At 43.5% G+C, this 25,158-nt stretch overlaps 3 protein-coding genes across 10 annotated transcripts in view; 2 read left to right on the forward strand and 1 right to left on the reverse strand.

The window, feature by feature from the left end:
• Positions 1–3,986: 3,986 nt before the first annotated feature.
• Positions 3,987–25,158, forward strand: part of LOC147604075 (uncharacterized) — a 90,835-nt gene continuing 69,663 nt past the window's right edge. For all 8 annotated transcript variants that reach the window (XM_086795540.1, XM_086795545.1, XM_086795544.1 and 5 more), the window contains exon 1: positions 3,987–4,113. The gene's annotated coding sequence lies outside the window, so the exon portion shown is untranslated. The remainder of the gene's footprint in view (positions 4,114–25,158) is intronic.
• On the forward strand, positions 7,718–12,768 carry LOC147604076 (uncharacterized). Its single transcript, XM_086795292.1, has 4 exons — positions 7,718–8,298; positions 11,074–11,455; positions 11,585–11,849; positions 11,929–12,768. The coding sequence occupies exons 1-4, from the start codon at positions 7,718–7,720 to the stop codon at positions 12,450–12,452; spliced, it is 1,752 nt and encodes a 583-aa protein (XP_086651418.1). The 3' UTR covers positions 12,453–12,768.
• Positions 15,799–20,755, reverse strand: LOC147604077 (uncharacterized). The gene is made up of 2 exons (XM_086795496.1): positions 16,403–20,755; positions 15,799–15,913 (listed from the first exon to the last, which is right to left on the reverse strand). Exons 1-2 carry the CDS (start codon positions 20,011–20,013, stop codon positions 15,859–15,861), a joined length of 3,666 nt encoding a protein of 1,221 aa, XP_086651622.1. The 5' UTR covers positions 20,014–20,755; the 3' UTR covers positions 15,799–15,858.

The raw sequence follows: 25,158 nt of genomic DNA on the forward strand, positions 1-25,158 counted from the left end.
TTTATAGATCTTATCCTCACTTGTGCTGGTTACCTCTCCCTTAGAGACATCCCCTTCATAATCTATAGTAATCTCCTTAGTGATCTCCTTGATCTATTCCCATAGGCACTACCCTTGGGTGAAATCATATTAACGTGATACAAAAAAGCATATCCATGGACATTGCTAACAAGCAAACTTGGGTGCAACTTTTGAATTGTTCTCAATACTAATATTTTAATATACACCTCCCTTTTTTTTATAAATGAGTTACATATGGAGTCATTTCTTTCAAGATTTTTTAATTCTTAAATATTCTTCCTCCCTCCCCACTCTGTGCCTCCCCACTCCCTTTGACAGTTTGGATGACTATTTGGCTCTTTCTCTGTGTGTGTGTGTGTGTGTGTGTGTTTGCTGCAATAATATGGAGTGCAAAAGAGGCAGATTTGCATAGAATAAAACGTTTTTTGAGGAAGATATCATGGACTTGTTTGGGGAAGAAGGCCAAGCGTGACATTTTCAACTTGATTATTCAACATCCTTTGGTGCAAGGATTTAAAGAGAAAACATCACAAGAGGAGGCTAAAGTTCAACTAGCCCTTATAGACAATGTTCGTAACACATTGAGTAGGGTCAAGCAGCCCACTAACAAGGAAGAGTTATTTTTTAGGCAAAGCACATTGTCAGTTTGATGAACTTAACTCAAGACATACGCATTTCAAAAGTATCGATAGTCCTTCAAGTTCATAAGCTCACTTTATACTTGGCAAGGTCATGAGCACAAGCTTAACTTAACGATGGAAATGGATTGTTCTCATTGGGCTACATGCTGAAGCCAAAATGTTCTAGCCAAATCACTACAGAAATAAAGAAAAAGGTGTACTCTTTTTGGGAATCAGAGACACGTGTGTCTCCCAATAAGAAGGATGTTTGCCGAATGATAGTTGAAATAAAGAGCTACATCAACCACCACCCAATGCATCTTCTTGATGAGCCTCAAGTATGACCTCAAAATTACTACTAATTAGTTGAAGACCTATATTACCAGTGCTAATTACCAACATAAGACCTATATTACTAGTGCTAATTACTAGCATAAGACCTATATTACTAGTGCTAACTAGCATAAGACCTATAACTTTAAGTGCTAGCTAGCACCTGTAGCTTTGAATGCTAAATAGCACACATATAGCTTTGAGGGCTAACGAGCACTTGTAGCTTTGAATGCTAACTAGCATACATACAACGAGAACTTACAATTATGAGTGTGCTAACTAGCTAGCACTTGTAGCTTTGAGTGGCTGACTAGCACCTATAGCTTTGATTCCTAACTAGCATCTGTAGCTTTGATTCCTAACTAGCATCTGTAGCTTTGAGTGCTAACTATCCTTGCACCTCTAAGTGCTAACTAGTGCATGCATCTTTAAGTGCTAATAACTAGCACCTACAGCTATGAGTGCTAACTAGCACATGCATCTTTGAGTGCTAACTAGCACATACTAACATGACTTGCACCTCTAAGTGCTAGTTATAGCACGTGCATCTTTGAGTGCTAACTAGCACCTACAACTATGAGTGCTAATTATAGCACATGATGCAACACCGAGTGCTAACTAGCACTTATATCTCTTAAAGCAAACTAGCACCAACAATAGGTAACTAGCACCTATATCTTTAAGTGCTAACCTAGCACTTAAAGCTTTGAGTGCTAAACTAGCACCTAGAGATTATAGTGCTACATAACACTTAGAGCTAACTAGCAGCTCTTAGTACTAACTAGCACCTAGAGCTAACTAGCACCTAGAGATTTGAATGCTAACTAGCACTTGTAGCTTTGAGTGATACCTAGCACTTATAGCTTTGAAGGGCTAACTAGCACATGTAGCTTTGAGTGCTAACTAATAGCTCTTAGTGCTAATTAACTACTCTTACTCCTAACTAGCAACTCTTAATGCTATTTAGCACCACCTAGAGCTAACTAGTAGCTCTAGGTGCTAATTAATAGCTCTTAGTGCTAATTAACTACTCTTACTCCTAACTAGCAACTCTTAATGCTATTTAGCACCACCTAGAGCTAACTAGTAGCTCTTAGTGCTAACTAGCACCTAGAGCTTTGAATGCTAACTAGCACCTGTGTAGCTTTGAGTGATACCTAGCATTTGCAGCTTTGAGTGCTAACTAGAACCTATAGCTTTGAGTGCTAACTAGCTAACTAGCATCTGCAGATGTGAGTACTAATTATCACCTGCCAAAATGAGTGCTATAGCTCTAAATGCTAACTAACACATAAAGTTGTGAGTGCTAACTAGCACCAGTAGCTTTGAGTGCTAACTAGCACCTACATCTCTGACTGCTAACTATCACTTTACAACTTTGATGCTAACTAACACCTATAGCTCTAAGTAAGAAGTAGCACTTGTTGCATCTTTGAGTCCTATCTAGCACCTATAATTCTAAGTGCTACCTAGTATATGCAGCTCTAAGTGCTAACTAGCACCTGAAACTTAAGGGCTAGTTAGCACTTCTACAATCATATATGTATTTGCAACATTTTGGTAGTGGTGATGCATTTTTTGGCAAAATGAAGGACTTGGCAAATGTACTTCATGTTTCAAATATTATAAAGAACCTGGTTTTTGTTGGACATATAGTTGAGCAATGTCTATACAAGTGAGGTTCAATCCTCAAGGGTGTTTTATGCAACACTTTAAAAATCAATGCCACTACTTGGTTGAAAAGGGTAACAAAAATGGTAGAATGTCTACTTTGGATGTCAACATACATGAGGTGAAGACATCCATGTTTGCACATGTGATAAGTGTCATTACAGATTGACATATGGCACAAGCACATTGGTAGCAGTTGGTTGGTTGCTATCAAGATCAAACTCTAGATTCCCTATGGTATGCTGGGAAATTACTTCTTTGCCACTAGCTAGCTTAATGACCATTTCCCTAGATGGTTTTTGATTAAGACCTAATGTTTGATGCACTTTACTGAAAGAAATGAATGAGTACTTTTAGAATTAATCAGTAATTTAAAATGTTTACCATGATGAGATGCTGGTGTTTGGATCACTGAAAACTGCCGATTTTCACATTGGTGCTCTATCGTAGCATGAACCTGGGCTCTATCCTTCTCTTCATCTTCAAGAGCTATTACTTCAGCTTAGATTATAGATCGATCATAGCAACTCTTGACCTCTTCCATGATATCCACCTCTGGGGCCTTACTCTGCTTCTCTTGATTGGATTGTTGAATAGAAGTACCTCTTCCCCTAGGATTAGTTTGTGGATTCTTGGGAAAGTTTGGAAGAAATCATTTGGAAATGTTAAGATCGTTGGGTGGATGAGGGCATTCAACACGTCAATGTGATTGATTGGTGGTGATCGTAGCACACTCCACTTTGCCATGCTAGGTCATTCTACAGGGTTTCTAGGCGAGGCACGAGTGGTCGTGTATTTTGACCACTGATTAGCGATCGATTAAAGGGTGATCCAGAGGGTCCCCTCAAATTGGACGATTCATTGTAAGGTATTCTCCTAAAGTTGTTGTTATTTTTATCCTTAAGCTCTTCTTCTAAATGTTTAGCTCGATAAACATTTAGAAGAAGGTATTCTCCTAAAGTTGTTGTTATTTTTATCCTTAAGCTCTTCTTCTAAATGTTTAGCTCGATAAACTACATCTTGAAGGCTAGTCGACCGTATGAATGATGATCTCCCATATGCTTTCTATTTACATGTATTCACCTATATACCTCTATTTAAGGTCTCACAATTCTCTATAAAAATCTCCCATATGCTTTCTATTTACATGTATTCACCTATATACCTCTATTTAAGGTCTCACAATTCTCTATAAAAATCCTTAAAGGCATTCAACTAATAAAAAGAGGAAAGGAGAAGGAGGAAAAAGAGGGGTTGAAGAACTCATGTACTAAGGTTGTATTAACTGAAAGCCAAGTCAGTGGCATTTAATTAATAAAAAAAATTGTGAATATACAACTACAAAAAATTACCATTACCATACTATTTAAACTACCGTCTCTCTCTCTCTCTCTTTCCCCGCGCTGCATAGGATCTCAACAACGGAAACGGCTGGCCTCTCTGGGCGAGGGCCCTTCAGAACAGCCAGGTGAGCGTCAAGCCCTCCACCTTCATCGAATGCTTATTTTAACAGACGATGCACTGCCCTGCCTTTTGATCACGAATGAAGCGTAATTATCGATTAACAACACTTCATCATGCCTGGCTTTTGATTTGTAAAAGCAAATGTGCTAGGATATAACACGCCGGACATTTTTGTTAAATTGAAACATCTTCACTTTTTCTTTTAGGGTCCTGACTTGAGAACAGAGTTTGCCCATAATAGAGATAGCTACATTGCCAGGGCCAGGGCCATGGCCCTTGCCCTTCCTGGCTGTTACAAATAAATGCCTCGTGGGCTAAAGCTCAATTGTAGCACCCTTGCCTTTATGGAGGTACAGGGTTCGAATTGACCCTTGTGACATATGTAAGTCAATACCCTTTCTCGCATTAAAAAAAAAAAAGGTTCAGAATGCATTTTGGCCTAACGGCTACAGCCGAAAATTGGCTGATATGGATAGCTTTTGCCAAGAATCCAATCGACCATCAGAGGACCAAACACACAAATATGCGCTACCACTTTGTCTGTGGTGTCATCTGCCCATCTGACAACATCTCAATGCCTTTTCTTTGACCGATGTCCTTGTTCTTGATGGTACATCTTCATGGCTTGTCATATGTGTTAGGTATAATAAATGCATACTTACCTCTTGCAAAAACTAGACACAAGCTAGTCAACAAACAAGTATGCATAATAGGTACTGGCCAGGTATTTTGGAGCCCAGTGGACTATCACATGCCATAAATCCAAGCATTGTCCATACATCAAAAACAGCACACAAAGTCAAAGAAATTCAAACATACACCAGTATGCAATGCACAAGTAATGATCCTCCTGTTCATGGATTGTCATGTCTGGTTTCATCGAAAATGTGCTGAGCCATCTGGCCACTAGGACCTCTCAAACTATCCTCAAGGCCATCTGGTCACTAGAACCGCTTGAGAGTTCATCAATAGTCATCTGGGCCATCTGGTCGCATTGACCGCCTGACTATGAAATCCAATACAGTCATCTGGGCCATCTGGTCGTAATGACCGCCCGACTGCAAAATCCAATATAGTCATTTGGGCCATCTGGTCGCAATGACCACCTGACTTCTGACTTCGAAATCCAATTTAGTCATCTGGACTATCTGGTCGCAATGACCGCCCAACTGTGAAATCCAATATAGTCATCTGGGCCATCTGGTTGCAATGACCGCCTGACTACAAAGTCCAAGTATTTGGCATCGTTGTCGTCCAATGGGTCATCTGGCATCGTTGCCTCCCATATGCAAATCTCGTTTGAGCATCGTTGCCTTCCAATGGGTCTAATGGCATCGTTGCCTCCCATATACAAATCTCATTCTAGCTCTTCCACCCCTGGTGGATCCTCCAAAACAGGCTCCTTTGGGAGTAACATGTACATGGTTTCAATAAACTGTCATAGAAGGCATTATGTGTCCTGCAATGATCTGAAAGGTCTAACCGATGATCTTCTTGGTAATCTGAAAGGTCCATATATCATCATTCCCTAACTTTGGCAATCCAAAGATAAAATCCATAGCAATATTCTCCCATAGATCATTCAATGGATCTTGTTGGTGTTTATTGGTTAAACTTGACCTTCCTGGCACGATGTCAATCTGATGATCTTTCGATCTCTTTGGCTTCTTGCTTTTGGGTTGTCGGAACAACGTACAGCCATATGTCCCTTCTTTCCACAATAAGCATCAATCTTGATGCTCTTCTCTCCCGCCTTGAAGACCACTTTGCCGGATGATGAAGGCTCCTTTACCTACCTTTCTCTTGCTTGTCCAAAAGAGGTTGTATCTGAGATAGCAGGCCTAGAAATGGCCTACATGTTTCCTTCACAAGAAATGGAACGGGTAGCTGTAGATCCTTCTACAGTGGTAACTCCTTTGGCTCATAGATAAGCTTTGGCAGTGACTTGTTCTTTGATAAAGTCTTCAAATATCTAAGCCCTTCTTTGGTCTTGTTCCCTCTTGGTTCTCCAAGCAAGGAATTTTTTGAAAAATCATATGAATTGTTGAAAGTCATGGTACTCTTCTGATGACCTTGGTTCCCATCAAGAATTTCTGTATCATCCTCATGGTTGTTCCCTTCATGAGGCCCTTGGTCTCCCTCTGCTCTCGACATGGCTCTGTCATCCCAAGAAAGTTTCTTCAAGAGAAACCCTACTCCGATAAACTGAAAGCCCAGCGGTGCCGTGAGAGACTCAACCATATGTCCAAGAGATAAAGATATAGAGAGAGAGGGGAGAGAGAGAAGGGAATAGGGATCTTGCACAGTACACCACACTGAGTGGGGAACAGGCCCCGCCCCCTTTCAGGAATTCATTCAGGAACAATCCACGGGCACGCTGGCGAGGATCAATATAATCAATGAATACAAAACAAACAGATATGCCGATGTAGGATATCCAAGTCGATGTTGATGTCTAGGCACAAGATCTCTGATGCCGAGCACACCATGGGGATGACCCACAAGTATCTCTCACCGGGCTACTACCAAATCCAATATCCAAATCCAAATCCAATGAATCCAAGTCTAAGTTCCAAGTCCAAATCAAATCCAAAACCAAGTCCAGATCCATGTCCAAGCTATATGTCTAAGTTCCATGTTCATGTCCAAGTTCTCCATGTCTATGCTCCATGTCCAAGCTCTATGCTCCATATCCAAGCTCTATGTCCAAGTTTATATCCAAGTTCAAGTAGTCCAAGTTCCCACGAGTAATCTCCACAACTCCTACAACCTTGTCAATGAAGAAAACCATGGAAAAGCTCTTTTTGGCAAGAAAACTGATATAAACCTATTTTAGTGGTTTTTGGGCAATAAAAACTGGGTTGTAGGAAACGTGTGTGTTGGAGTAGGAAACGTCGTTTTGGCATTTCTGTGAAAGGGCCATGTTTCGTGGCATGGGAAACGCTTACGAAATGGCAAATTTTTACGTGAAAAAAATGGTTTTTGACCTTGGGCATGGCCCGTTTTGTTGTAGCGCATTAAAAGAAAAAGCGGGGGCCACTTATAAGTGGCCTGTTTTTGTTGCAGTTTATTAAAAGCATAAAAAAAAACGGGCCTGTTTTTCAACAGGGCCTTTTTTTTTTGGCTTTTTTTCTAAGGTCCATTAAATTTTTTTTTTGGGTGCCTATTTTTAAGAAAAACGATTTCTCAAATTCTCTGTACACAGTACACAAGTACACAGTCTGTGTTACCTCTCTCTTAGTGTTCTCTCTACTCTATCTCTGCCTTCATCCTCCATGCAACCTGAGGAGACTCCTAAGGAGTGTCAAAAACCGTTTTTTTTTTTGGAGTCACTCCTTGCCTTTGCTTGAATTGTGCTCCCCAGCCTCCTTGACTTTGCTTTGACTATGTACCTAGGAGTGTCATTTTTGAGCCTTGCAAGTGCCCCCTCAATCCTAAATACCATCTCTTTCTCCCAGATGCTATTCGCCATACAGCTTTGAAATGCAAATGCATCAAGGTAGCCTCTGTCTCTGAGTGGCTCTGTTCAAAACAACTTGAATCAGAGCAAAATTTAAAGCTTACAAGAAAAAGATCCCCTCTCTTTTCCTAACTTCTTTCTTGCAACCATGTTCTCTTCTCCCTCTTCATTTGCGGGCCCTCTTATCACACCTTTCAAGCCAAAAGCACCTCATGCTCCTGAGCCTCTATGGAAATATGTGACCGAGAATGCAGCATTTGGAAAGGGGGGTAGGAAGAAGTGGTCTTGCACTTTCTGCAAGACAAGTTTTGCAGGCTCCTATCCACGAGTTCGAGCCCATTTGCTTGGCATTAAGAACCAAGGTATACAAGTGTGTTGCAAGGTGTCTGCTGAAGACCGGGCAAAGTTGACTCACGAAGACCACGACAGTGCCATGAAGAAGCAAAAAACTAGCAACACTCAACAATGGACAGCCGTCAACAAGCTTGCTAAACAACCATCTGTGGAAGGTATGTTCAAGAATGCATCCCGTGATGAAGTAGATGAGGCGGTTGCTCGATGCTTTTATGCATGTGGTATGCCATTTGTTATTGCGCGGTCTCCTTGTTTTCATGATATGGTGGGTGCAATAGCATCTTTTGGCAAGGGATACAAAGCTCCCAACTATGAGAAGCTTTGCACCACGCTTCTAGACAAGGAAAGAGACAGGTTGGACAACTGTCTCTCTGCAGTGGAGACTACTGTCAGAATACGCACTGGAGATGATGACTAAATCTGGAAACACAAGAGCAAGTGTAGAAAATAGAGAGCAATGGAGAGAGAGGCGTATAACTCTACTATATATACACAAGAAGATCCCGAATACAATACAAAAGTGGCAAGGGGCTGTGGGGCCATTTTATATGGCCCCCAAGTGGCAGTCAGCCTGCTCCAAAGGTAGCCGACATGACCATATATCCCCGACCAGCAGAAAGCACCAGTCGGCCAGCAACAACTGAAAAAGGTCCACGACTTGTCCAATACAGTCAGCCACCTCCAGCATAAACAGATGCAGTCGGCTAGCATCAGAGGTCCACCTGCCACCACAGGACTGCCCCTGTCGACGACAAGGCAAAAGATGACTGCCTCTTATTGCTCCGTCTGAAGACCAGGCAAGGCCTTCTGAAACCTGTCAACCACCCCCTCTGAATCCGGAACCACAAAGCTTGGAGAATCCACCTCCTTCTGCAAGTAATCAACTGCCACCTGCCTGGCTTTCCGTGAGGTCCCCGTGGAAAGAACATCCTCATCTACAGGAGTTTCTTTGTCTCGAATATTACGAGACATTAGAGCATAAGTTACCTGTTCAGTTTCCTCTGACTGACGAACACAAGAACCACCAACATCAGTACTGGAAAGTTCTTGCCAATTGTTGCCATCAACTAGCAAGCTATCCTCCATCTCGTCCCGGAAAGCCTGCACCTGAAGCGTATCCACACTTAAGTGGCCATTACCATATTGCCACTTATCACAAACGTGAGGACATGGGAGAGAGAGTGCTGAAAGCTTCCGCCTTCCCAAACTACTTGGCCTGTTGCCTTGTCCTAGAGAGCAACAAAATGCTCATCAAACTCCACCCGTACGCCAGTCTTGCAAGCCTGATGCACTGACAACAGATGAAAACCAAGTGATGGAACATACAACACCTGGGAAGAATGCTTCCCACCTCTGCCACCATCGGGAACTATCTCCAACCTGCCCTCACTGGGAACTGGGATAGTGGATGTATCCCCTGTAAGAATGTGACTAGAATACCTGCAGAGATCTTGTAAATCTGAACAGGAAGGAGTCATGTGCCTGGAAGCACCACTGTCTAGAATCCACTCCCGAGTATCCGTTGCGGAGAGGCCTCCAACCTCCTCCCTGCCTGAAGAAAATGAAACATTGGTGTCCATCACCTCCAAGTGCACAAAAGCCGGAGTCTTCATTCTGCCGAGGAATCTTCACCCTTCTCGGTCTTCCACTTGGGACACTGTCTCCAATAGTGGCCTTTCTCGCCACAATCATTACAGGTCCTCTTTGCCTTTAGTTTCTCGCGGTCAGTGTCGGACTTCTTCTCAAAAGACTTCTTCGATGAAGCCTTCCCTCTGCCCGAGTTACGGCCTTTCGACCGTTGGCCAGTTAATGCCTCCGAACCTCCGCCCTGTGGAGGGTTCGTGAATCGTTCCTCCTGGTCCAAGACCATGGGCACAAGCTCCTCCCACGTGATGGTGCTGATCCTGCCACTGGTAATCAAAGATGAGTAAAATGCTGAGTACTGAGAGGGCAAGTGCGACAGCAACGTTATGGCCATGTCCTTTGATGATATCTCCCTGAAGAACTTCCGGCTGAAGAGCTTGCAGCTTGTTAATATGCTCCCGCATCGTCGAAGACTTTGCAGGGCTCATAACCTGCATTTGTACTTCCAAGGAAATCCTCTTTATGGGCGATACCCTTTTGTAAAGAGAAGCCAAATGCTGCCATATACCTCTGGCCAGCGTCATATGCTTTACATGATTGATTACCTGCGGTGTGCAGTTGAGGAAGATAAATGAACGGACCCTGGCGTTGACACGATCCGACAACTTTGCCTGTGCCTCTCGGTCCTTTTGGGTCGACGGTAACTCCCCTTCCTCTACCTCCGGCCGTGGAACCCCAACAACAATGAAATCAGCAAGGTCGTAAGAGTCCAGAACAGATTCCATCATGACCTTCCATATGCCATAATTGTTCCCGTCCAATTGACGGTCCACCGGGAACGTGGGGAGTGTAGGGATCTTCACATGCCTCTCGGCCATCTCTAACAAATCTGCCATTGCGGGGATGTAATCTGAAAAAGGGTGGGTGGGTGGGAACAAAGAAGAGCTTACACCTGCAAGTGGCTGTCCAGCAAATCAGCTTGCCTTCCTCTTGCTTCTCCTCTTCCCGAATAGTCCAAAACAGGCCACCAATCAGCAACACAATAGTCCCCCTCTTGCTCACACAAATCCCAAGAACTATCAAGAGCCTAGGGCTCTGATACCATGTCAGAATACGCAACGGAGATGATGACTAAATCTGGAAACACAAGAGCAAGTGCAGAAAATAGACAACGATGGAGAGAGAGGCGTATAACTCTACTATATATACACAAGAAGACCCTGAATACAATACAAAAGTGGCAAGGGGCTGTGGGGCCATTTTATATGGCCCCCAAGTGGCAGTCCATATATCCCATGACCAGTAGAAAGCACCAGTCTGCCAGCTATCCCAAGTCGGCCAGCAACTGAAAAAGGTCCACGACCTGTCCAAGACAGTCAACCACCTCCAGCATAAACAGATGCAGTCGGCCAGCATCAGAGGTCCACCTGCCACCACACGATTGCGCCCCAAGCCACAAAAAAAATGGGAAAAATACGAGGAGTGAGGAAAAATGAGAAAACACCTACAAGGGTGGGCACACCCACAATAAAGGCCCTGGTGTCAACATAAAGACAGGAGATGATTTCTAACAACTACATGGCCACACTATGGGTGCTCCATAGTGTCAGATGGATGGACAGACACGGCAAAGAGGCCCTTGATAAATTTTATGGTCTCAAGTGCAGGAGGTGTGCTATTCAAGAGGTCTATTGATACATCGGGGAGCCAGAAAACAGGGGAGTTCATTGCAGAAGCTCTTTTGAAGATCATTAGGGAAGTGGGTGTGGAAAACGTGGTGCAGGTAATTACAGACAATGCTGCCAATTGCAAGCTTGCAGGTCACTTGGTGGAGCAGGTATTTCCCCACATCTTTTGGACACCATGTGCAACTCATTACTTGAATCTCTTGCTAAAGGACTTAGCTCTTATCGAGTGGATGGATCGCGCAATCACCCAAGGCAAAGAAGTCCAATAGTTCATTTCAAACCATGATGCAACGAGGGCTATGTTTAGTAAACATTCAAAGCTCAAGCTTGTTAGGCCAGGTGACACTCGTTTTGCTTTAAATTTTATGATGTTGCATCGATTGGTGAAGGTGAAAAGTCCCTTGAAGCAGCTTGTTACGAGTGAGGAATGGGATGCATGGAGGAAGAAACACAATGAGCACGCTTTACACATAGAGAATCGAATCTTGTCAGCTGCTTTTTGGGATGACACAGAAAAGTATGTAAAGGTCTTATGGCCAGTCATGGCAATGCTTTGCATGGTGGATAGAGATGAACCTTGCATGGGTATGGTGTACGAGGGCATTGATCAGATGCTTGAGCAAATAAAGGAGATTTTGAAAGTAGAAAGCGAGGGCAATGCAATGTACGAGGAGATTCAGGCGCTGGCACAAAGAGCGTTGGGAAATGCTTCATTCGCCTCTTCATGCAACAGCTTTTGTCCAAAATCCAAAGTTGTTTATCAAGAAGCCACACAAGGATAAGGATGTGATGAAAGGGTGGCGGATGACATTGGATAGGGTGGGCAAAGATGCGGCAGAGAAGACAGAATTCAAGGCACAACTATCACAATACATGGGACAGCAAGGGGATTTTGCAGAGGCATCAGCTTTGGAGGACATGCAAAAGGTTTCTTCTATTGCATGGTGGGAGAACTATGGTACAGGCACTCCAGAGTTGCAAAGATTGGCCATTCGGGTCTTGTCTCAAGCGTCGAGCGCTTCAGCATGCGAGAGAAATTGGTCAACGTATGGATTCATACATTCCATGAAGCGGAATCGGCTAGGGCATAAGAAGGCTGATGACTTGGTTTATGTGCATATTAATCTTAGGCTCTTGTCATGGAAAGAGCCCTCTTATTCTTTTGGTCCATGCCAGGCATGGGATGTATTGGATGAGGATTCATTGAATGAGTGCCTTGAGGATCTAGTTGAGGATGAGGGTGTACTTCCCATGTAATAAATTTGTATCTTGCACTGTCATTGATGGTTGAAATTCAGCCCTTATGGACTCCTACTTCCCATGTAAACAAGTTGTATCTTGCACAATCATTGATTAATGAATTTCAGCCCTTATGGTCTTCTTTTCATCTACTTTGTTACATGCTTTTACATGTTTCCTTCTGTCAAAAACTATATGTAAACATGTGCTATATTTTTTCTGAATGTCTGTGTTCTTTTCAAATCTTAGCCTACCCCCGACGTTTCCTAGTAAATGGGTTTCGCGTTTCCTTGCGTTTACTTAGGCTTGCTGTTTCCTGAATGGAAACGTTTCTTGCAACTGAAACGAGACCCAAGCAGGGGTCACCCCTTCCTGGACTCACTTCTCCAGTTAGCACTTTAATATACACTCTTAAAAGACAATAGCACAAGACAAAATAGCAAAAAGTAATTAACAACTCTGAGCATAGGTAGATGACACCACACTGAGGCCGGAACGGCCGGCCCCCCCCCAAGGAAATGATATTATTACTTGGGAGAATTTGTTACAAGTACACGGGCCCAAGGCCAGATTTCCAATAAGCAATGCACAGTGAAAACAAAGTGTCAAACCCAAACATGTTTGTTGATGCCGAGTCTGCAGTCACCAAGGGCTGCCCCGTCCATAGCACCCTCCAGAGTCACACTTCGCGTGCAATCCACCCGTCCCTGGCACTACGGATCACGCCGTGCCAGTCCTAGCGATGGGGCACCCTCACGGAGTTGACTCGGTGAATGGAAGAGGAGTCCAGACATAGGAGAGCAGGAGAATTCCTCATTCTTCGCGATGAAAATCTTCTGGAGCCACCGTACAGCCAGTAGGAAGAGTGAAACAACCTGGGCCACTTGTAGGAAATGCGTATGTCCTAAATCCACGCGGATAACCCCATTGGTTTGACCTGCTATACCTGCTGTACCTGCTGCTGTACCTGCTGTACAACCAGAATCAGCAAATAATGAAGGTACTGTACCTGCTGTACCTGCTGGTGTACCTACTGTACCTGCTATACGACCAGAATCAGCAATTAATGAAGGTACTGTACCTGCTGTACCTGCTGTACCTGCTGGTGTACCTGCTGTACCTGCTGTACAACCAGAATCAGCAATTAATGAAGGTACTGTACTTGCTGTACCTGCTGTACCTGCTGGTGTACCTGCTGTACATGCTGTACAACCAAAATCAGCAATTAATGAAGGTACTGTACCTGCTGTACCTGCTGTACCTGCTGGTGTACCTGCTGTACCTGCTGTACAGCCAGAATCAGCAATTAATGAAGGTACTGTACCTGCTGTACCTGCTGTACCTGCTGGTGTACCTGCTGTACCTGCTGTACAACCAGTTTCATGAGAATAATGAGTGCTCCAGCCTGTTTTCTCTAAATCCCAGCCAACAATGGTGTTTTCTTCCTCCAAAATGCAAGGGAAAGGGCTGGAAGTGAGGCGCCTTCCTCCCATGCAAAAGGTTGGGTGTGGTAGGTGGGGTAGGTGGCCAACCCCCACCCCACATGCTATAAAAGGGTGCCCAGGCCAAAAGAAGGTGCCCACACTTATAAAGTGTCCACCTACTTTTAATGAAGTATGAAACCTGTAAGTTATAAGGCTTATAACTTAAAACTTTTATTTAAATAAGGATTTCCCACCTGTTCACACGCCACAAAACCTGTCAGAAGACAAGGCATTCCACGGCTCACGGGAGGGCGTCCCCGACCCCTGAGCTAGACACACATGTCAGGCATGCAAACGAAACCAGTTCACGCGAAAACATTTCAAAGGCAGGCAAACATGAGTGCACAATGCAACATTGTTAAAGGATAATCTCCGTTCATGTACTTGCACAATACTTGACATTTCCGGGCACAAACAGGCCCACCGGAAAGTCAATTCCAGGTACACACACAGTGTACAATCCACCCGTCCCTGGCACTACGAATCACGCCGTGCCAGTCCTAGCGGTGGTAATCCAGAAACATACACCGTGTGCAATCCACCCGTCCCTGGCACTACGAATCACGCCGTGCCAGTCCTAGCGATGGAGCACCACTACGGAGTATGCTCATCCAGAGCCCAAAGCTCACACAAGAAGATAAGAGGACCATTAGATAGCTCAATGGTGACATCTCCCCGTCTTCTAAACAGTTGTCCGCAACTGAAAAGCTTCCAAATAGTCATGGAGAAGCTGCGGATAATCTTTGAAGTAGTCCTCATCAACCCACTTAGCATCAATGGGGAGATAGTTCTTGAACTTCACCAAATAGCGTCTTACAAGCTTGCCTGCAGATAGCTTACGCTCTTTATGAAACACAATCTGCTCTGGTTGCAAAATCTCTTCCAACTCATCCACTTCAGGTGGATCCTCAATGATAGGAAGACTTGGTTCCGGACCCACATACTTTCGTAAGAGGCTAACATGGAAAGCATTATGTATCTTCCAATGGGATGGCAATGCTAAACGAAAAGCAACTTCATTGATCTGCTCAATGACCTTGAAAGGCCCATAATACCTGGATGAGAGCTTGGGAAACATCCCCTCCTTACCTGATCTCTTACGGAGTCTAGCTTTTTCGAATTTCAGCAATACCCAATCATTTACCTTGACATCCAAATGCTTTCTATGCTTGTCTGCAGCCTTCTTATGCTTCTCTTGAGAACGGGCTATGGCTGTCCGAACCTGTGCAAAAGCAACATCCAAGTCCCTGACAAAGTCATCAGCAGCAAAAATCTCATCCTTAGTACGTAGGATGGGAGGCAATACTACTTTGCCATAAACTATCTCAAAGGGAGCCTTCCCAGTAGAAGCATGCACCGTGTTATTGTATGCAAACTCCACAAGTGGCAAATACTTTTCCCACAAAGTCTTTTGATCAGCTACATAGCATTTGAGAAGGTCCAATACGGCTGAATTTGCTGCTTCACTTTGACCATCGGTTTGAGGATGAAAAGCGGATGAAAAATTCAGCTTTGTGCCCATATTGTCAAAAAGTGCTCTCCAGAAGAGACTGGTAGTTCGAGGATCACGGTCACCCACAATAGATTTAGGCATACCATGATGCTTGAATACCTGTGATAAGAAAACTTTTGCCATATGATCTGCCTTGATCGTCTTCTTGACCGGCAAGAAATGAGCTTGCTTACTAAACCGATCAATGATAGTCCATATAGCATCATTACCTTGCTGAGTGCGAGGCAAATCCATGATGAAATCCATAGCTATACTCTCCCATGGCTGCGAGGGAATAGGCAATGGTAGAAGCAATCCAGGAGACTTCTGACGATCAAACTTGACCTTTTGGCAAGTGAGGCAAGCACGTACATAAGCCTCAATGTCCTTCCTCATCCCTGGCCAAAAGAAGTAGCGTTCAACCATATGAGTAGTAGGTAGAATACCTCTATGTCCTGCATACGGTGGAGCATGGCATTCTTCCAACACTTTTTGCCTCAAATCTGTAAGCACACAAAGGCAATTATCTTTAAGGAGATACCCATCTTTGATCACATATGATGCATGAGTATGACCAGCCACCAAATCAGAAGTATTCCAACTCATTAAGAAAGGAAACTATTCGTGTAAGACGTAAAAAAAACTATACAGTGCTTTACAATAATAGCCTAAAATCTCAAAAGATAAGAAAGCGATTTAAGACCATTTGAAAAATATGACTAGAAATATGTATAGGGGAAATGGCTCACCCATTTGTTGTCCATGGCTAGAGTTTATTTTAGAGGAAGTGAAATGTGACATGTATATATTGGTTTTTAGTTTTTACAGGAAGTGAAAGGCTACATCTACATATTGCTTTTACAGGAAGTGAAGGCTACATGTATATACTAGTTCATTGGTTTTTACAAAACACTGTACCAGCATCTATATGGTACTTATTTTGCATAGACGACAAGTCTCCATGAGAGGCAATTGAGATAGAAGCTACATACGGCCTTCGAGACAATGCATCGGCCACCACATTCTTCTTTCCCGGTGTATGCACAATCTGAAAATGAAACATAGAGAGGAAATTTGCCATCCGCATATGCTTCTCCGAGAGCTTAGTTTGTGTGAGAAAATACCGTAAACTTTGGTTGTCGGTCTTCACCATAAACTCTGCACCCAGAAGATAGTGCTTCCAAATGGTCAATGCATGAATCACTGCCAATAGCTCCTTCTCATAGATCCCCAAAGAAAGCTCCGTATCACGCAAACGGCGGCTCTCAAATGCCACGGGGTGTCCTTCCTGGTTTAGGACAGCACCTAAACAATCTCCACATGCATCACATTCCACAAAGAATGGCTTGTGCAAGTCAGGAATGATCAACACGGGCCCAGATATGATTGCATCCTTTAGTGAATAGAAAGCTTTGCTTTCCAATGAAGTCCACTGAAAGGAGACTTTCTTCTTTGTCAACTGATGAAGAGGGGCAGCAATCAAAGCAAAATGCCATATGAACCGTCTATAGTATGAGCATAACCCAAGAAAACTACGAACCTCATGCACTGACTTGAGTTCAGGCCAATTTTTGATAGCCTCAATCTTGGCGGGATCCATTCGTATGCCATCTTGAGAAACAATGTGCCCAAGATAATGAATTTCGGAGAGGAAGAACTCACTCTTCTTAGCATTGATGTGAAGTCTATGCTTTCGGAGCTCTTCAAAGACTATGGCCAAATGCTTTCTGTGCTCTTCTTCACTCTTGGAATAAACCAAGATGTCATCGAAGAAAACTCCAGTGAACGATCGATGATCTCTAAAAATCCTGTCCATCATACGGTTAAAAGTTGCAGGAGCATTTGTAAGACCGAAAGGCATAACAAGATACTCGTACAAACCAAATGCTGTCCTGAAAGCGGTCTTATGCACATCCTCTGGTACTACCCGTACTTGATGATATCCACTCTTCAAATCAATTCGGCTGAAATATGCCGAGCCATCCAATCTATCCAAAATATCATCAATGCGAGGAATAGGAAACCTATTCTTGATGGTTAGTTTATTTAGAGCCCGATAATCCACACACATACGATAAGAGAGATCCTTCTTCTGCACTAGAAGTACGGGAGAGCAATACGGTGAAGAGCTAGGGCGGATCAAACCTTTTTGCATGAGCTCATTGACTTGCTTCATGATCTCCTCCTGCTGTGATGCACTCACACGGTATGCCGGCCTATTTGGTGGAGAACTGCCAGGCACAAGGTCTATATGATGATCCTCCGGCCGTGGTGGTGGTAGCTCCCCTGGAAGTGAATCTGTAAAGCAATCTTCATATTGTTTCAAAAATTCCAGCCTATCACATGTGAGAGAATCAAAAGAATGATCAACATGGTCTACTCTATCACGAACAAAAATCATGTACGAGCAAAGACCCTTTCTCATGGCTTTATTTATTTGAATGTGGGATACAATAGGGATAGAATTCCCTTCCACACCGGCATCAATAACATGCTCTTTGCCCCTATGCATAAATGTGATCCGGTTGGTCTTGTAAGCCTTGCGAGGATCAAGACGGGAGTGCCAAGGCTTTCCAAGCAATACATCACACCCATTTAATGGTGCAATGAGGAAGTTCTCATGGTCCAAATATCCCTGAATATGCATGCGAAGCTTGCCAATAAGGGGTGTGACCTTGACTTGCTTGCCAACAAATGCACTTCCGGCCTCAATCTCCGGTCCCATGTCATCCACACTAATGCCCAATGCTGTAGCCATTTCCAATGATATGAAGTTGTCCGTGGCACAATCATCAAACATAAATAATGCGGGTTGATCTTTGAGCTGTCCCCATGCCTTGCATACCATCCTATCCAAAGCATCATGGGCTGTCCCCCCTTGTACATCGGGCACCATATGCACATTAACCTTGGTTTCCTTTGCATCCTCTTTGCCTGCTTTCTTTGGGCATTGCCGAACCATGTGATCTTTACTACCACAAGAAAAGCACTTACCGTCACGTATATATTGCACCCTTTGTTCCGGAGTAAGTCCATAGTTAGGCCTTTTGTTGGGACGCTTCTTCTCTGAGGTACTTTCAGCTTTTGGAGCTCCCTTAACTTCATTGGAGTCCCTTTTAGGTGGCTGTCCACCCTTATGCAGATTTGGGACAGCCTTGTCCTTCCCCTTTTGAGCATGTCCATCTCTATAATTTTGCTTCAGCTTTTGCTCCAATTGTTCGGTGGCCAAAGCAGCTGAAATGAGCTGTTGTAGAGTGTGGTTTGGGTACAACTCCAAGCCCGATTGGTAAACCGGTTGGAGTCCCGATTCAAACTTTCTCTTGCGTTCCTCATCATTTACCTGCATAATAGGGGAAACTTCCAAGAGTGTTTTCCAAAACTTGGATACATAAGCATGAACTGACTCACCTTCATTCTGCTTAACCCAATCCCACTTCTTGCGGATGTTCTTCTTGGCATTTGGGGGTAAGAATTGGGCATAGAATCTAGTTTTGAATTCAGCCCAAGTGTCCACGGGAGTGCCTGAGAGCTTTTCGGCAAGCCACCAATGAGCGGCCGTGCCCTTCAAGAACATGCTGGCATGCCTCACCTTGGACTTTTCTGAAAAATCCTCATCACTAAAAGCAATGTCAAATTGGGAAACAAATGACATAACCTTGGAAGCATCAAACTCACCATGATATGTCTCAAACTTGACGGATTTGTCCCCGGCTTTGAATTCCTTTTTCTTATGAACATTATGCTCATAATCCCCATGCGTCCTCTTGATTCCACGTTCATGTGGATCAGCCCTGGCATCCATAGATGCTCCTGCATACTTAGGTGGCATACGTGGACGTGAACCATGTGCTGTACCTGCATGCATGTGTGTAGCCCCACCACTTTCTCTTGCAGCATAAGCATGATCCTGAGAGGATGTGGAGATGGGAGCATGAAGAAATGGCTCTTCATGGGAGAGTTCAACAGGTAAAGTAGTAGTACGGGGATGTCGGTGCTCTCTAAGCCCATGAGAAACCTGCAATGATGAAGAATGAGGCTTGTAACGATCATCTCTAGAAGTAATGTTACCTTCATAGGCATGGCTATGCCTCCCAGATAAGGTAGAATCACGTCGGGATGTAATGGAAGGCTCCTCTTTGTGGACAGCAGATTTCAGCTTTGGAGAGGCTATCCCAGGCATGTCCACCAATGGAGATCTCTTTATAACAAGCTCCCCATCCTGGCCCTGCAATACATCACCCTTATCCACTAAGAATGAAAGAGCTAGCTCACGAGGTTTCAACCCTGATCCACGAGCCAAAGCTTCAAAGTCTTGAAAGACGGTTGCCTCCTTTTTCTTTGCATCTAGCACTTGTTGAATATGTGGGTCCTTACGTAGGCTGGCCAATTCCATCTCCCTGGCATGGAGAAGCTCTCGCATACGCTGAATTTCTGCATTCATGGCACTTGGCTCTTGCTCTTGCTCCTGCATTTTCTCCTTGCCACGGGACGGCTGTCCCAACCATACATGATCACGGGCATAAGGCATCCGTCCACTTGCTTGTGTTCCACTGGAGTGCCCCTTTGAATTTGGCACTTCCTTGCTACTTGCTTGGCTAGCCATAATAAGAGTAAAGTCACTAATGGAGAGTGGTCAGGAAGCCTTTGGATCGTCTCCCAATGTAGAAAAAGGAAGATCCGTGCTCTGATACCACTGAAACGAGACCCAAGCAGGGGTCACCCCTTCCTGGACTCACTTCTCCAGTTAGCACTTTAATATACACTCTTAAAAGACAATAGCACAAGACAAAATAGCAAAAAGTAATTAACAACTCTGAGCATAGGTAGATGACACCACACTGAGGCCGGAACGGCCGGCCCCCCCCCAAGGAAATGATATTATTACTTGGGAGAATTTGTTACAAGTACACGGGCCCAAGGCCAGATTTCCAATAAGCAATGCACAGTGAAAACAAAGTGTCAAACCCAAACATGTTTGTTGATGCCGAGTCTGCAGTCACCAAGGGCTGCCCCGTCCATAGCACCCTCCAGAGTCACACTTCGCGTGCAATCCACCCGTCCCTGGCACTACGGATCACGCCGTGCCAGTCCTAGCGATGGGGCACCCTCACGGAGTTGACTCGGTGAATGGAAGAGGAGTCCAGACATAGGAGAGCAGGAGAATTCCTCATTCTTCGCGATGAAAATCTTCTGGAGCCACCGTACAGCCAGTAGGAAGAGTGAAACAACCTGGGCCACTTGTAGGAAATGCGTATGTCCTAAATCCACGCGGATAACCCCATTGGTTTGACCTGCTATACCTGCTGTACCTGCTGCTGTACCTGCTGTACAACCAGAATCAGCAAATAATGAAGGTACTGTACCTGCTGTACCTGCTGGTGTACCTACTGTACCTGCTGCACGACCAGAATCAGCAATTAATGAAGGTACTGTACCTGCTGTACCTGCTGGTGTACCTGCTGTACCTGTTGTACAACCAGAATCAGCAATTAATGAAGGTACTGTACCTGCTGTACCTGCTGGTGTACCTGCTGTACCTGCTGGTGTACCTGCTGTACCTGCTGTACAACCAAAATCAGCAATTAATGAAGGTATTGTACCTGCTGTACCTGCTGTACCTGCTGGTGTACCTGCTGTACCTGTTGTACAGCCAGAATCAGCAATTAATGAAGGTACTGTACCTGTTGTACCTGCTGTACCTGCTGGTGTACCTGCTGTACCTGCTGTACAACCAGTTTCATGAGAATAATGAGTGCTCCAGCCTGTTTTCTCTAAATCCCAGCCAACAATGGTGTTTTCTTCCTCCAAAATGCAAGGGAAAGGGCTGGAAGTGAGGCGCCTTCCTCCCATGCAAAAGGTTGGGTGTGGTAGGTGGGGTAGGTGGCCAACCCCCACCCCACATGCTATAAAAGGGTGCCCAGGCCAAAAGAAGGTGCCCACACTTATAAAGTGTCCACCTACTTTTAATGAAGTATGAAACCTGTAAGTTATAAGGCTTATAACTTAAAACTTTTATTTAAATAAGGATTTCCCACCTGTTCACACGCCACAAAACCTGTCAGAAGACAAGGCATTCCACGGCTCACGGGAGGGCGTCCCCGACCCCTGAGCTAGACACACATGTCAGGCATGCAAACGAAACCAGTTCACGCGAAAACATTTCAAAGGCAGGCAAACATGAGTGCACAATGCAACATTGTTAAAGGATAATCTCCGTTCATGTACTTGCACAATACTTGACATTTCCGGGCACAAACAGGCCCACCGGAAAGTCAATTCCAGGTACACACAGTGTACAATCCACCCGTCCCTGGCACTACGAATCACGCCGTGCCAGTCCTAGCGGTGGTAATCCAGAAACATACACCGTGTGCAATCCACCCGTCCCTGGCACTACGAATCACGCCGTGCCAGTCCTAGCGATGGAGCACCACTACGGAGTATGCTCATCCAGAGCCCAAAGCTCACACAAGAAGATAAGAGGACCATTAGATAGCTCAATGGTGACAGCAACCTAGGATAAAAACATCCAAAAAGCAGTTTTTAGGGTTTTTGAAATTTTTAGGGTTTCTAAAATTTCTGTCCGTACAGCTCCGTACACGTGTCCATATCGCCCATGCATATGTCTAGGGATGACCATACATTTGAAAAGCAAGTTGGAGAAGATGTTGATGGTGGTGAAGCTCTCCATGATCATAATGATGCCCACACACACCCCATGATCTCCTTCATGATGCTACAAGAGAGGTTCAAGACTTTTTATACTTGAAAAGGGCTCTGGTTTTTGCCAAAAGCTTATCCATGCTTTTGCTTTGCATTTTTATGCTTTACTTTACCTTTTTATGCTTTGCTTTTTCCTTTTTACCTTTGCTTTTTCTCTTTTTACTTTTATTAATAATTTTACTTTTTCTTGCTTTTTGACCAAGAATGGTGCTTTTTCTTAATCAAACCTTATGGACCCTGTCCCCATGTCTTCTTCCACCTGTCTGGTGTCCGAGCATGGGTTTCATTATGTGAAATAGAGCTAGGAGAGCTAAATAGTTACATAATACATGGTAGATTAGGTCATCTCTCTACTGTGTATTGAGCATAAAAAAGAAGCAATTTGTTGTGCATGGGTTTAAGTCCCTAATTAGTGCAGCACATCAATCAATTCATACACGCACTTACGTAAGCTTTCAAGAGAGTAAGTGGTATTAGTGACAAAGTCCCCGAGTAAGGAGCAAATTCTGGAGGATGAGCCCAAGGAGCAAACACTACGAGGCTTGGAGGTGATCCATACAGATGGAGGACAACCCATTCTAGAGTCCATTCTATTTTCCGAGGAGAGGAAGGAGTCATCAGATGTGTCTCATACTTTTTTCTCCAATCCCATTCAGGGGAGGATGAAATGAGCAATTCGGTAGAAGTGTCGACCATGCTAGTTGAGCATCCAAAGGCAGAGGGACTAGTTCCAGTGCCCGCAGTTCCCGAGGAGGTAGTGGCAGAGAGATCACTGGAGATAGCAGGTCTAGTAGCCATGCTGTTGGGCTTCGGACCGTTGCTTGGAGCAAAGAGCGAGTTCGCAAGACGATCCGTACTGGACATGCTTCTACCCATGACCAGCTGAGAGGTTGAGTATGTGGCCATATTCATGTGTTTGTAAGGACTATTATGCCGAATCATTGTAAGATTGTTCAGGCGCCCAATGTGCAGCCAAGTATGGACATGGTTGTTGGGTTATTGTGTGAACACACTTAGTTGGACATTATTATTAGGGTTGGAAGAGTTGTAGCCAACTCACCAACATAAGACACTATAAATAGGAGTCTAGGTCTTAGTCATATTCAGTCATTCATAAGTCAATCATCACTGAGTCATTGAGAACTCAACAGCAATGCTACCATTGAGTATCTCTATTCAACATTGTACATACTTTATGTTAATAATACATGGTAGATTAGGTCATCCCTCAGTACCATAGCAGCTATAAAACGCGTTTTTTATATATTGGACGCGACGGGACATTTTTTATAATAAAAAACGTCCAATTGATAAAAAACGTGAAAAAAAAATTTTAAATTTTTTCAAACAAAAACGTAAAAAACGTTTTTTAAAAATAAAAAACGTTTTTTAAAAATAAAAAACGTTTTTTATAATAAAAAACGTTTTTTATTTAAAAAACGCGAGTTTTTTTATCATTAATAAAAAACTTGCTGAATGGTTTTTTTTCTAATACATACATTAATAAAAACCTTTTTTAATGCTTTTCATGTATGTATGCATGTTAACACCTATATGTATATGTACATATATGAGTATATACACTTGTATATATATATATATATATATATAAAACCTTTTTTGATGTTTTTCATGTATGTATGCATGTTAACACCTATGTCTATATGTACATATATTTGTATATGCACATGTGTATATATACATGTGTGTGTGTGTGTGTGTGTACATATATGTATGTACACACACACACACGCGCACACACACACACATATATATATATATATGTATGTATGTATGTGTGTGTGTGTGTGTGTGTGTGTGTGTGTGTGTGTGTGTGTGTGTGTGTGTATATATGTGTGTGTGTGTGTATGTATGTATGTATGTATGTATATATGTACATACATTATATATATATATATATATATATATATATATATATATATATATATATATATATATATATATATATATATATATATATATATATATACACGTTTTTTATTATTTAAAAAAATGGCATTTTTTATTTTGGCTTGATAAAAACGACGTATTATACACGTATTATACTTTGCCGTATTATACGTCCTGTCCCGTACCTGGCTGCTATGCTCACTACTATGTATTGAGCATGAAGTAGTTTGTTGTGCATGGGTTTAAGTCTTTGATTGGGCACTAATCACAATCAATCAATTCATAAGCACGCTTCTGCAAGCACCCAAGTTACAAATCTCAGAGTAAAAAGAGGGTCAAGTCTCTGTGATGGGAGCATGTCATGTCGGAGTAGAACCTCCCGGATCTGTCTCTATGTGGTGGAGGGTCTCCATGCTTTAGGTCAAGGGCATCTAGCTTGTAGAATGGTTCGAGCTCTCTCCCTAAGAACTCGTCTGGGGTGCGAAGCCGAGATGTGGGTATGGGTGGTGGATTCTGATGTCGGAGCAAAGGCACTCATATAGGTGGTGGACTCTGACGTGGATGCTTGTACCACAAAGAAATCTGTGATGGCTCTCTAGGAGGTGTCTTGTTGGGGCTAGTCCTGTCTCAATTTGTACATAATATCCATTCTTTTCAAGATCTAGTAAATTCTCGTACCTAGGGGATATCACACCTCCCTCACAGAGACACCTAAAACTATCAGGCACCACAATTATGTCTCCTTCAAGCTATCAAAGTCTCCAGGAATCTGGGTTTTAATCCAACTCCTACCAAAATATTCAGTAGTACTAGGCAAACTCGACCATGGGAATGTACCTCTCCCAATAAAATGGTCACATGGAGCCGTAAGCACAAAGAATAAGCTCCAGAACCTGATTCCACCCTCTCTGTCAGCCCATCGGATTGAGAATGATCAGAAAAAACACAACCGTTGCAACAATCATAAGGAATTCCTCTCCTAATCCGGCGCACAGACTCTATCATCCCATAACCACCCATTCCAAATATGGTACTGACTACCTTCCACCCTAACAAGAGGAATGATCCCCTAAGTCCTAGTCTAAATCAATGGAGCTCCCCGCCTAGCTAGACC

Source organism: Cibotium barometz, chromosome 62 (genome assembly GCF_041138505.1).
Source record: "Cibotium barometz isolate CiBa-2024 chromosome 62, ASM4113850v1, whole genome shotgun sequence".
Classification (NCBI taxonomy): domain Eukaryota; kingdom Viridiplantae; phylum Streptophyta; class Polypodiopsida; order Cyatheales; family Cibotiaceae; genus Cibotium; species Cibotium barometz.

What these genes read in the sequence shown, in the direction of transcription:
- LOC147604076 (XM_086795292.1), top strand. Translation starts at nt 7,718, where the DNA reads ATGTTCTCTTCTCCCTCTTCATTTGCGGGCCCTCTTATCACACCTTTC. An exon ending in TTGGACAACTGTCTCTCTGC is followed by an intron (nt 8,299 to 11,073) that starts AGTGGAGACTAC and finishes CAGGAGATGATT; the next exon opens with TCTAACAACTACATGGCCAC. An exon ending in TTTGAAAGTAGAAAGCGAGG is followed by an intron (nt 11,850 to 11,928) that starts GCAATGCAATGT and finishes TTCATGCAACAG; the next exon opens with CTTTTGTCCAAAATCCAAAG.
- LOC147604077 (XM_086795496.1), bottom strand. Translation starts at nt 20,013, where the DNA reads ATGGCTAGCCAAGCAAGTAGCAAGGAAGTGCCAAATTCAAAGGGGCAC. An exon ending in GATGCATTGTCTCGAAGGCC is followed by an intron (nt 15,914 to 16,402) that starts GTATGTAGCTTC and finishes GTGTGCTTACAG; the next exon opens with ATTTGAGGCAAAAAGTGTTG.